Source organism: Phascolarctos cinereus, unplaced genomic scaffold, assembly GCF_003287225.1.
Source record: "Phascolarctos cinereus isolate Bilbo 61053 unplaced genomic scaffold, phaCin_HiC Scaffold_4;HRSCAF=312, whole genome shotgun sequence".
Taxonomy (NCBI): Eukaryota; Metazoa; Chordata; class Mammalia; order Diprotodontia; family Phascolarctidae; genus Phascolarctos; species Phascolarctos cinereus.
Genome location: NW_027555847.1, coordinates 548,436,939 through 548,450,737, shown reverse-complemented (window position 1 = coordinate 548,450,737; position 13,799 = coordinate 548,436,939). Strand labels below are relative to the sequence as shown.

The following is a 13,799-nucleotide window of genomic DNA, read 5'->3' as shown; positions in this document are numbered from 1 at the left end:
TACACAAAAAAATGCTAACTCATGTTAGCATCAATCTGTTGACTACAATTTCCTAGATAGTTCTTTGATAAAATCATCTATGGGCTTTTAGGAACATTCAAAAATTTATTTCAAAGAATTCAAATTTCAAGCCCCAATGTTTTAAATTTACCTTGCAAAAAGCTACTTTCCAGGCTGAATAGTACTTTCTGCTAGGTAAGCAGTAAATAATGATGAGGTTATTCAGTATATACCCCTTGTGGGGACAGGAGGCTGGCAAATTGTTGGCATTTATCTGCAAGGTAAGTTTTTTAAGTAGATTTTAAATTACCAATATTTACAAAAAAATCCCATGAGATTTTAAGGCTCTAAAGCCACATATTAAACAGATACATGGTTGGAAGGCAGCCTAATTTATACTGCCATCCCCAATTCCACCAAATGAAAGGTAACAGATACACACATTTCAAAACTTTAATGAACTAAAGACTCATCTATATTGGTGAGAAAGTATGGTTCATAAAACACTTTAAAATAAATGCAGTTTTTATTCCTTTAAAGTATATGTAACTTGAAGTAGATTAGCAAAGAGTTACCTAACAAACTGAGTTAACTTTTTTATCTATATTTTTTCAAATGGTTGAGTGATTTATGATTAAAATAATATTTGGTGCTTCTAGGGTAGCTGAAAATATTTGTTCTCTTTTATAGTTCAAATACCATCACCCTTCAAAATTTAGTTGACATTATCTTCTTTCCCATTTATTATGAAATCTGAATCAGTGGAATTCAAATCAATGATTTCTTTTTCTGTCTTCCAAAACTTTGCCTCATGGCAAAAAGTAGGATAGATACAGAAAGATGAGGTAGTTATTCTCCATTCTCTCCTTATGATGCCCATTGACTAAAAATAGCCAGGATAGGAGGCCAATATGGCAAGGACAAGGACAAGGAAGTGGTAGTGAGTTACAATGGCCACATATCTAACAAACAGTATGTTTATAGTCCTTAAGTTCTTTGAAGGTTCTATTCTTGAAGCAAAAATACAATACCCCTTCAAGAACAAAGTAAAATTATCCATTGTGCATTCTCAACTAGAAAAACATGTATGTGTAACTAGAAATAAAGGCAATTTCTCTACACTAACTATACAACTAACAACTCAATTTCTTTAAAGTGTAATATAATAACTATGCAAAACAGTCAGACTTAATATAAAAAGAGCACATGAAAAACTAGTTATTTTCAAAAAATAGTTGCTGTTTCTCCCTGAGCCAAACTGAAAAATAGGGTTTTTTTTCTGTCTAAATTCTTAAGATAGTCTTAAAGTTTCCATTAGTTTTAACATTTTTTTCATGTTCATTATGGTGAATCTTTTTCATAAGAAAAAATCTGTCAAAATCATTACATGGTCTGCACACAATATAAAATCCATGTGTACTTTCCCAGATTCAGAAAAACAGATTTTCTTAAATATAACTTCTTATTGTCTTATCACAGCCGTAAAGATACAGATTATGGTATCACTAATTCTTTGGATCCTAACATTTGAACAAGAGTTTCAATTAAATATGAAACTTATTGGTAGTCAGCAAATGGCTTAATGCAATAACTAATAAAATGTTAGCTACTAAAAAAAAAGGTGAGAACTTACCCATAAGGCCTTCTCATTGCTGATTTATCAAAAAGTAAATCACTGTACGGCAATTTCTTAAACTTGTCTCTGCCAACTGCTACATAAAACTGTCCATTCTCCAACTCTGACCCACTTTGGACAAGTTTTCCTTCTAAAGTATAAAGTCTGTAAAAATTTGTGGCAAACACATTTATTAGCATTCAAAAGTTTGTTCAAAATGGGGTACTTGAAACTTTTCATTATTTATATGGTTCAATATTCAGAGTTTTGGTGTTTGGTTGAGAAATACTACCACTAAGATTAAATGCTCACCAAAAATCATACTGACATTCAGTCAAGAGAATAGCTGTTCAGTAATATTACACATTGAGTGAGTCTAAAAATCTAATTACAATCAGTCACCCCTTATACAGACCGCCTCACAACAACCCTGTGAATCAGGAGGTGGCTTTTACATCTGAGGAGAGAAAAGCTTAGAAAAATTAAATCCAAGGGTCACACAGCTAGTAAGTGTCAGAACCAGGATGCAAACACTGACTAACTCTTTCTCCTATATCCATCTGCCTCTTCTTGGAAGAAATTCCTGTTACTGTAGAAATCAGTCAGGTGCAGTACTAAGAGCAATAGATCTTAAATCAGAGGGCCCCAGTTCAAATCCTGGCTCTGCTCCTTACCAACTGTATGACCTTAGGAAAGTCAAACTCTTTAGACCTCAGTGTCTCCATCTGCAAAATGACAGGGTTGGACCAGATCACCTGTTAGTTCCCGTCCAGCTGTTGGTCTGTAATCTTTACCCTAAATACATAACTTTAAGTCAGGATTTATCTTCATTGTTCAAAGATTTACATAAATATTTTGTAAAAATTTTAAGAAATGCATTTTAATAATATATCTGCCCAACTGACAAACTGTCTAACCCTATTCTCAGCTAGAATGGCCCAAGGCCAGAGGGCTGCATCAAAATAAACATTGAACCAGGTCAAAAAATAAAGTGAGGAGACAGGGAGGGAACACAGCCCAACTTTAGGATTAATGATGCAGAACAGCATAGCATGAATGCTTGGCTTTTTCCCCACCTCATAAGTAAGTAAGCAGTATATCTTTGCCAGAATCAAGAGGTTTACAGGAACCTCCCTTTATGGTAAGACTGCTGCAACAAGCTACAATTAATCTGTTACTTATTAAAAGAACAATGATTACTTTATGAGCCTATTTAATATGTGCTGGTCACATTTTTGAAAGAATATGAAAAACAGGTTAATAGGAAACTTAGAAAATAAAAGACAAACCACAAATAGAATTGTTCAAATATGTCGTGCCAATTTGTTCTCTGTTAGCCACAAACATAAATACTTAACTGAAAGCTGTCTGCTATAATCAGAAACACAGATGAGACTATCACAAAAAATTAATCAACCTATCATCTTCATATGTATTGGTAACATTCAATAAAAGAAAAGAATAAAATGCCAATGTTTTATCAGAATTTTTACTGAATTACAAGTGAGAATTCAACATTACATACACTTGTGAAAAAGCAAAAAGAATCTAAGACATATATTAGGTTTTACTTTATGTACAGTTGAAATCTCTTTTATTATTTTTATGATTTTTTTTAATTGTGTTGACACAATCCAAAGCACCAGAACGGAAACCCTGATTCTTATTTTCTTTGCATTTATCTGGTCCCAAACCTTTTTCGATTTCCAATTTCTTTCAAAATACGAAGGTCCAAAGCAGTAGTTACCTTGACTAATTATAAATGGAAAGAACAGATAGGAAGAGGCTCTGAAGACAGAAAGGTTGGGCTTGTTTTACTTGCACATCTTCAGTAGGTAAGGTTCAATGATTAAGGACTTACGCTAACCATTGCTCTGGGCCTCAGAACTATTGTGTAAAATGTTGTTGTTAATTCTCCTTTTTTTGTTATGAAACAGGAAATACAAAACTGAGAGTTTAAAAGGGATTATATGGAATATTTTAGGAGACAAATATGCTGATTCACAGGATAATGACCCTCTTGGGTAATCATTAATCGCTAGGTGGGCTAAGTGAACATAGCCCAGATCAGTTACAAGCAAATCTCACTGACTTTGCTACTTCACTATGATATGTTCACACTTTTGTCTATTAACATAAACCTGCCTTCATAACTGGTAAAATGATAATAATAGTTCACATTTATAACATTTAACATTTTTAAACTTTTTAACATTTGCAAAGTGCTTTCATCACAACTCTGTGAGATAGGTACAGCTTACCACGACCACCACTATCCCCAGTGCTCTGTGATCCAGTGACACTGGTCTCCCTGCAGTTCCTCAAACAAGACACTCTATCTCTCAGCTCCAAGCATTTTCTCTGGCTGTCTCCCATTCCTGGCATGCTCTTTTTCCTCATCTCTGCCTCCTGACTTCCTTCAGTCCCCGCTAAAAATCCCGCCTTTTATAGGAAGCCCTTCCCAATTCCACTTAATTCTAGTGCCTTCCCTTTGTTGATTATTTCCTATTTATTTTGTATATAATTTCCACATAGTTCTTTGTATATTGTCTCCCCCATTAGACTTTGAGTTCCTCAAGGGCAGGGATTGTTTTTTAAAGTATTTCTTTGTATCTTTAGCACTTGGCACAGTGCCTGGCACATAGTTAAGTACTTAATAAATACTGACTATCTGGTAAGACCCATTTAAAGATGTTGAAACTGAGGCTCAGAGGGGATCAGGATTACACAGCTGATGTCAAAGTTGGGATATAACCCAGACCTTCTGGCTCCAAAATAATTCCTACATCATCCTGCTTCTCATAATTAAATATCTGACTTTTAATCTAGCTGAGCAGCCACGTAAAAGAATGGCTCTCATTTCCCCATTCTAATTTCACTATCACACAAAATCTGTGAAGACAGCACAAATTCTATCTGGGGACTACCATCTACCATCAATTGTAGGGATGCCAACAATTTACTATGGGAATTTCAAACTATAATAATTCATTTACAACTGGGGCCAGTTACCTCAACTGGTTAGAGCATGGTATTAACAAAGTCAATGTCACCCAAAGAGTTCACATTTTAAAGTAAAACTCAAAATATCATGAATGACACCACAGTGTACTATTATCACTTTCATTCTGAAGATAAGAAAATTGAGATAGCCTAAGATTAAGTGACTTGCTCCTAAAGTTACAAGGTAGGTTAATGTCAGAAATGGTCCTTGAATTCATGTCCTTCTGATGCCAAGACCAGCCCTCTTTCTTTTTCTCAAGAACTGTTCCACAACTGTATTCTGTATCCTGTGGACCTAGTAATGAACCACTAGGGAAACATCACAAGCAATTTGTGTTGAGGTAGACTAGCACTCACCACCTATCGCATATGGTTATTATAAAGAACATACTCTAGAAATGCAAGCTATCGTTATAATTATTATTGAATTTGCACATGCTTCTCTTTTTGAATGACAATAATAATAGCAGGGAGTTTAGAGATTACATAATCTAGGGGTCAGTGAATCATGGCCCAAAGGCCAAATCCTGACCACCCGCTGTTTTTGTATGATCCATAAGGCCAAGAATAGTTTATGCATTTTAAATACAGTAAAACTTTACTTCAAAATGTAAAAAAAAATCCATCCTTACCTCATGGGCAGCATGGCAGCATAAAAGCAAGCAACCATAGTTTTTTATCCATTATCTAGTCTAACATCCAAGGCCCACAGAGGTCAAGGGATATGCCCAACCAAGGACATACAGGTGTTAAGCAAACAGGTCATCACAAAGTCTCAAAGTTGGAAAGGACTTTAGAAGTCATCTAGTGCTAACCCATTAAGAGAACAAAAATTCACTCTATAATAAGCTTAACAAGTGAGTGATCATCCAGTCTCTGCTTGAAGACCTCTAGTGAAAGAGAATCCCACTACCTCCAGAAGTCCATTCCCCTTTAGAAGAGCTCTACTTGTTTGGAAGTTCTTCCTTACACTGAGTCAAAATTTGTCTCTCAACAATTTCATCCCATTTCCCTTAGTCCTGCCCTCTAAAACCAATCAGAACAAATGTACTCTTTATTCCATATAACAGCACTTCAAGTACTTAAAGAGATATCATGCTCCCCCTAAGTCTTCTTTTCTCTAGGATAATAACCCCAGTTGCTTCATCATGGTCCTCATGTGTCATGATCTTGAGGTCTTTCACCATCCTAGTCACTCATATCTTATAGGGTTAGTAAATAATAAATAACTGAGATCTGAACCTATATCCTCCAACTCCAGATCTGCTACCCTTTTCTCCCCATATTGTCATCCTCCTCCCAGAAATAAAATTCCTAAGACTTCTTGTCCTAATGACAAATCACTTATAAAAAAAATGCTTCACACATCTCAGACTTGGACTTACAGTGAAATAAATTTGATTCACTTCATTTTATCACCTATGTGGGGGTGTCACTTATATGCAGATTGACACCTCACATATTTTTGTCACACTGTGTACTTGCCAGTGATTTGGAGAGCCAGATACCTGTGAGTGCCCTCTGTAAATTAAGAATTGATTGGCTAGGCTTTTAAAAGTAGTTCTTTATTTAAAAGGTGCCCTCCAAAATCAAGAATTTGAGTGAACTCAATGAACTATTGGTTAACAGCACTAAATAAATTTGGCCAAAACATGTTAAGAGGTTTTGTAATTCATTAGCATATGAAAATACCTCTTTGCCTTACCTATGCACAGCTCCGCTCCTTAAAGTTATTTTCTCTGTGACCATTTCAAGTACAAGATCCCATTGACTCAAAGCTTTTCTAGGGATGAAGAGGCGTGACGCTGGGCTTATAAGGTCTCCATTAGCAATCAAGCTAGAAAAAAATAAAGCACTTGAGTCAAATAAATTAAAGATGCTATTTTGAAATAACACAAACCATTAAAGTAACCAACTTCAAATAAAAACTAACTTACAAGATGGTACAGGGCTCCTGAAGTGGTTTCCTGAAGCGTGCTGATACGTTGATCCTACTGTGGATTACAGGTTTTACCTATGAAAGCAGAGAAAGACTATATAAGACATTGAGTTTCTATGAGGAATTCTTTTTTAAGGACCTAGAAAATACACAGAAGCCTAGAGAAGTAGCTTACTCAGTCCTGCTGTGCCTTCAAGAAAACTTCAATTTTTCCACCTGCATCAGCTCCCCTCACCTTACCAGCATCTTATATCACTATGAATGCACTGATACAAAGCAGATCATAACATTTCCTTAAAGTCCTGTCAATACTGTTTCTCACTTTTGATGGCAAAGTGATACCACCAAGAGAGCTGTATAGGGACTTTTTTTAAATTAAAATGAGTATTTTGAGAGATAACAACCTTCAGAGGAAAGAAAAGGCCACTCTCAAAACAAGGAAGACCTAGATTCAAGTCCTTCCTCTGACATGATCTGTGTGACCATGGGCAATTCATTTAACCATCTCTGTGCCTCAGACTAGAAATTAGAGATGAACTGCCCAGTGGACATCAGTGAAGGGTGTTTCCCCACACTGATAAAATAATAGGTCCAGAACCACCACCACCACCACCACAACCCTCAAAAAAAAATGCTTGTAGTAAGCAAAAAACAAACACCACACTATATTTAAGATAATTCAGCCTGGAGAATTCTAGTAGATAAGTCCTAAGAAGTTGCCTGAGGCTCAAGTAGACTGAAATATGTATGTAACTACTAAGTGTCAGAGGTGGGATTTGAACCCAGGTCTTCCAGACTTCTAAGCCTAACACTTTATCAGTAGACAGGTCATGCTGCTTCTTAGAGAAAGGAGATTTAGCTTTTAATTATGCAGTATTTTAAATAATAAATTCATATTACATTTTTATATAATATTGGGAATAAAAAACATAGACTAGTCCAATTTATTGTCTCTATTATTAATACTAATAAAGTCAGCCCTTAACAACTGAAGACTACTTGTCCTGACATTCACAAAATCATAGAATTACATATCTAGAAGGGCCCTTAGAGGCCATCTAGCTCAACATGGTCCTTAACAAAAAGCCTCCCAACATGAAACAGGAGTCATCCAGTCTCCACCTGATACATCCAGCAGTAATAGGGACCCTATTAGCAGCCCATTCCACATTCATGGAATACTTTAAAGTAAGATGCTTCTTTTACATCAAGCCTAAATCTGCCTCTAAAGTTTTCATTCATTTCTCATCCACTAGAACATTGGTCTAATCCTTCTTTCACATGACAGTTTTCCAATTTCCCATCCCTACTCCAAGTCTTATCTTCTCCAAACCAGCCAAATCCACTACCTTCAACTAAACCTTATGTAGTACAGTCTGTCTCCAGTCCACTCACTATCCTGTTCACCATCTTCCTAAGATGTTCCACTTTCTCAGTGTCTTTCCAAAAATGGAACACCAGAATAAAATACTCCAAATACCTTCAACTACCCAGCCTCAATATGCTTCTCTGACTTATCTTTTACTACCTGCCTCCATGAACTTTTCGCTCCAGACTAACTAGTCTTCAGACACATTATCCCCTGAAAACATTTCTTAAGTATCCTACATCCAAGACTTTACTCTGTTTCTCAGAACTAGAATGCTCTTCTGGCTCACATACATCTATCAAATTCCTTTCCATCGCTTTGTTTAAATTCTTTCAACATAAGCATTCCCTAACCACCCGAAATGGAAATCATAGCTCCTTCTCCTAAACTTCTATAGCACTTATAATTTGTTCCACTCTAATGACACTTTTCATTTACTGCCTTTATATTGTTAGTCTTTTCTTAATGTGTGCCTGAATTATTTCCCCAACAAGCCTGTAAACATCTTGAGGGAAAGGTCATGTCTTAAACTTTGTCACGTCTTATGTATTTTTCTATTTCCACAGCCACTAATACAGTATCTTGTTCGTAGTAGGCACTCAATAAAAGTTGGTTGGTTGGTCGGTTGGTTGAAGAGATGGATGTGACATAGGCACCCAGAAATCATTCCTCTACAACAGTAATAGATATGAATTAGAAGTGGTGAGGAGAGGGTGTGCCAAACCAGTCAAGAAATAAACTCAAATGATAATGCAAGAGAACTATAATTAAATTTTAAAGCCTTGGAAGGCATAAAATGGCATGCCTCTTTATTATGCTGTTAAATACCCAGCAAAATGCCATGCACATAGCAGTTGTTCAATTAATATTTGTTAAATGAGTAAAAGACAAACCAGGGAATTGGTGGAACTCCCTTAAAAGATTTGGCAAAGACTACTTAAGCTCAGCTGTTAATAGCGATAATTTCTTTGAATCACATCATTTTAGTACATTTAGAGAGAAATTTACTGGTAATAAAGATGTCAACAGTAAAAAAAATTCAAAATATCCACAATTTACCAGTTGAATTAGAAATGATTTACCTCTTAATATCTTCATAGATATCTACTTCCTCTTTTGGTAACTGAAAAAAATAGGAAAGCTCCTAACTCTTACTGTAACACTGTGTATCTATACATCAGCACTACTCTGTATTGTTTGCTGATTGTTCTAAATACATATTTCTCATTTCCTGAATAAGACTTCAAGTACTTTGAAAGCAAGATCTCCAACCTATACTGTGAATATCCTCCATTAACACCTAGCACAGTAATGAGTGCAGTAGGAGCTCCATATATGCTAACTGGAATTAATTGAAGGTAAAGACACTAAGGAGAAGGCATAACTCAATCTGATGTTCTATTGACTAAATATGACTAGTTTTTGTTTGAAAGTACAATTATGGTTAAAAATCCAAAACTATACATGTATTAAAATAAGTTTCTGTGCTTATTGCTTTTAAACATTTAGAATATGTAAGCTTGTTGTTTTAGTTAAATAAAACTATTAGAATTTCTGGATTTGAGTACTACGTTCCTAATATAAAGTAGCAAAAAATATACTCAAAATATGCATAATTTACCAGTTGAATTAGAAATGGTTTATGTCTTAATATTTTATAGATATCTATTTCACTTAGCTTTTGTAAGACAGAATGACTCAACCCCTCAATGTTCTGATATAACTGCAAAACGAATCTGAAAAAAATTCTCAAAGTAAATAATTGATTTAAGATGTACAACCTGTCATTAAAATGAAGTCTGCATGAATTTTTAAGTGTTACGTTTCTTTTCACAGGAAGAAGGTACTTTGAGCATTTTTTTAGTCAAATATATTCATTCTGATTTTTGGTTTAAACTGAATATAATTAGTATTTTACATCAATTAAAACCAGGACAAATTAACTGTATCTAAGTTATAGTCACCCCACACATCACGGTAAACCTTTCGTAAGCTCTCACAAGAGGAAGATAATTAGTCACTTAGCCCTAATTTAGCCTTTATAGCTTTGGATATTAGGAATCACAATTAAAAGATTCAAGCAATGACCTTTTTTTTAAAACATAAAAGCTTGGCAAAGTGAAAAGTTTCAATTATCTTTATTCCCTTCCTAGCCTAAACAATTTACTTTCACTCTGAAAGTATAGAGACTTTCCAATACAAAAAATGTACCAACACACTGAGTTAGTAACACTCAGACTTTGAGTTGGGTTTTTTTCCCATTTGTTGGGCTAACGTGCTACATCTACACTCCCATTCTCCACTCCCTCATCCCTATCCTTACCAACCGCATTTGTCCATTAGAAGGCTGACCTCTATAAAGGGCACAATATCCATAGGAAACAAGGGAAGTTAAGGATCAAACTCATGACAGTTATGCCATATTATAAAAACTAAGGCAGCCAGGTAACTCAGTGGATATGGATATAGCACCTGGCCTGGAGTCAGGAAGATCTGAGTTTAAATTTGGCCTCAGATACTTATTAGCTATGTGACCCTGGGCAAGTCACTTAACCCTGTTTGCCTCAGTTTCCTCATCTGTAAAATGAGCTGGAGAAGGAAATGGCAAATCCCTTCAGTATCTTTGTCAAGAAAACCCCAAATGGGATCACAAAGAGTCAGATACAACTGAAACAAAAGAACAACAACAAAAAAAAAACACATAAAAATTTGAGCTATTATCTCCTCCCAGTTATTCAGTTAGTTAGGAAATCCTTTCAAATTGGACAAAAAATATGGTAATGTCTTCACTCAACTCTAGTTTACAATGTGTGAGCCTGGTGAGCTGGGCCAATGTGGACAAGTTGAAGCAGTAACTACAGGAGTTAAGGAAGACTTCACTTCCCTCTTCACTAATCAAGAAGGAAAGTGTCTGGTACACATTAACTAAATAGCCACTTTAATTTTTAAGATAATTAAAATTTAATTAGCTTAGTTCATTAGACCATGGTACATAGTCAGCCATCTTGTAAATTAATGCTATTAGCCACAAGGTTAGGTGAAGGGATTTAACACCAGTCAGTGCAAAAAGAACACCATTATTAAAAAAAAAAAGCCAAAGAAGAAATCAATAGTGGTTCAGTAAAATCATTTTGATATATATATATATAGATATATAGATATATATAGATATATAAAAAGCAACAACACAAAAGGAAATTAACAATGTTTAAAGAAATAACTCTTTCTGCAACATATCCTGTTGATTCTACCTTCCTAACATCCCTTTTATATGCCTCATTTTCCCTCTGACACTGCCATCACCCTGGCACTACTCCTCCATCATTTCACTATCAGATAATTACAACAGCCTGCCAGTCACTTTCCCCACCTGAATTTTCTTCTCACTCCAGTTCATCCTCCACTCAGCCTTCAGAATGAACTTTCTAAAGCAAAAGTTCAACCCCATCACCTTCAATAAACTCTCATGCCTCCCCTCCAGTGGATGACACTCCAGGATATAAAATCCTTTGTTTGGCAATCAAAGCCCTTCATAACCTCACTCCTTCATACTCTACCAATCTTCTTATACCTTACTTCCCCCTCCAACCTCCATCTCCCAATTCTTGGCATTTTCACTGACTGTCCTCCATACCTGGAATTCTCTCCCTCCTCATCTTCTCGTTTTCTTAAAGTACCAGCTAAAATCCCACCTTTAACAAGAAGCCTTTCATAATTCTTTTTCATGCTAGTAGTATATTTCTGTGGGTTATCTCAAATTTGTCATATATGTATATATACACGTATACACACACATATCCGTATATACACACATATATATACATAGATAATCTTGTTTGCACATAGTTGTTTATATATTGTCTTCTCCATTAGACTGCAAACTTCTTCTCAGCAAGGACTATTCTTTGTCTTTCTTTGTATTCCAAGCACTTAGCCAGCTCCTGGCACATAGTTAACTACTTAATAAATGCTTATTGACTTGACTTTTTGCAATATTACAAGATGATATTGGTACCATACTGATCTAAGTATTGGCTATTATTAAATATATCTGTACCTCAGAAATTAAACTGCTTTGAAATGAAAAAATAGGCACATACTAAAAAATGCACAATTTAAAAATACTGTATTTCCTATTTAAAAAAATGGACTAATGAAGTTAAGGGTTAAGTCAAGGCACAGAGCTGACCTCACTAGGAAAGTTACAAGGGCATACAGGCACTGGGGGAAAATTCACAGATTGATTTGTATTCCAGTGAGGCAGAGGCAAAAAGAAGCCCAGAAGGACTAATTGCAAACTCTATACTTGACTCCACCTCTCAAAACTGAACACTAGAGTTGAGACGGGCATAAGCAAAGGTGCATAATTATAGGTAGCACTCTAAACCACCCAATCTCTTGGCACTCCTGTTCCTTATTTCAAAAATTATACCTGTTAAGATTCTTGACTCACAAAATCCTACCCATGCACACCTACTTTGATCAACTGAGTGATTTAAACATAGGCTATACTCAATGCACCAACTAACAAAGAGAAAAGGGGTTCTTTGAGAAGGATTAACAGGGCCTAACAATTTTTCCTAAACAAACAAAAAGGCAAATGCAATTCATATGGCAGTATCACAAAATGCCTTAAGAGAGCAGTCACTGCTTTCAACATGCTACCATTTAAAAGGCTTTTTTTGGTTTGGTTTTGTTCCTTCTAGGCAGGGCTATACAGACAGAGATTTTGTGTGTGCCCCCCATAGTTTGAGGCATAGGTTTGTCCATCTTTCCATGAATTTCATTGACTGGCTGAGCTATCAATCAATTGCAGATCAGGCTGTGACTGTTTGCACTGGTTGTTATGTTGGGCTAGTGACTACTCTGGTGAGTCAAAAATCTTGGGATTTGAACCAAATTGCTCTGAAGTCATTTCTTTGCAAAGCAAAATAAGAACTAAAAGAACAAAATAAAAGCCTCCATCCAAGGAGTCACCACATCCAAGGATATGAGAAGTAGGAGGTTGGCTAATCTAACCCTCACATTTTTAGATGAAGAAACAGAAGTAAAAGGAAATGAAGTCATTAGCCAAGGTCACACAAAGTAAGTTAATGGCAGAGCTGAGACTAAAGTCCAGGTCTCCTGATTCCCAATTTAAAGCTTTTCCCATATGTTTTCCAATTCTTTTTTCACAATTTGAAAGCATCAAAAATAATTCCATTCCCAATACAATAATCAGAACAATGGAATCATATAGTAAAAGGGGATATAGAAATCATTTAGCCCCATCACTCCTTAAAGTATGAATCCTTCCTAAAATATCCCTGCTAAGAGACCTTCTTAAAAACCTTTGAAAACCTTCTCAAAGAACCCTTTTTCTCTTTGTCACTTGGGACACTGAGCATGTGCTTAAGCCACAGATTGATCAGGGTAGGAGGGCATGAATAGAATTCTGTAGTTCCAAGAATCTGACCCTTTCATGAATACTTTCATTGATGAGCACCCCACTATCTCACAAGATAGCCTAATTTGGAAATAATTATGTCATCAATACAACCTTTTGAAGTGAATTTCAGGAATAATACAAAATCAGAAGTGATTTTTTTTAATATTCCATTAGCCTTAATGATTTTCCAATGAATCAGAAACAAAAGCAAAAGTTAGCAGTATTTTTACAGATGAAGAAATAAACACAGAGAAGTTGAAGGTGGAGATAGTTTCCAGAAGCACCATAGTGACCAAGCACATCTACTGTTAACCAAACACTCTTCTATTCAATCTGAATTTGTCACAGTGTGACAGAAATTGGTTGGGTGTACACCAGAAGACCTCAAATAAAACGTTCTCTGGGCTAGGATCCAACCAGACAACCAGCATTTGGCAAGGAGCAT

The 13,799-nt window shown here is 35.6% G+C and overlaps 1 protein-coding gene across 2 annotated transcripts in view; it reads right to left on the bottom strand.

Annotated features, from left to right (window-relative positions):
- DCDC2 (doublecortin domain containing 2) overlaps positions 1-13,799 on the bottom strand; it is a 200,165-nt gene that overhangs the window by 121,466 nt on the left and 64,900 nt on the right. For both annotated transcript variants that reach the window (XM_020986837.2, XM_020986835.2), the window contains exons 4-6: positions 6,556-6,632; positions 6,324-6,455; positions 1,634-1,780 (exon numbers count right to left, since the gene is read on the bottom strand). In XM_020986837.2, coding sequence (XP_020842496.1) covers positions 1,634-1,780; positions 6,324-6,455; positions 6,556-6,632 — 356 coding nt within the window. The remainder of the gene's footprint in view (positions 1-1,633; positions 1,781-6,323; positions 6,456-6,555; positions 6,633-13,799) is intronic.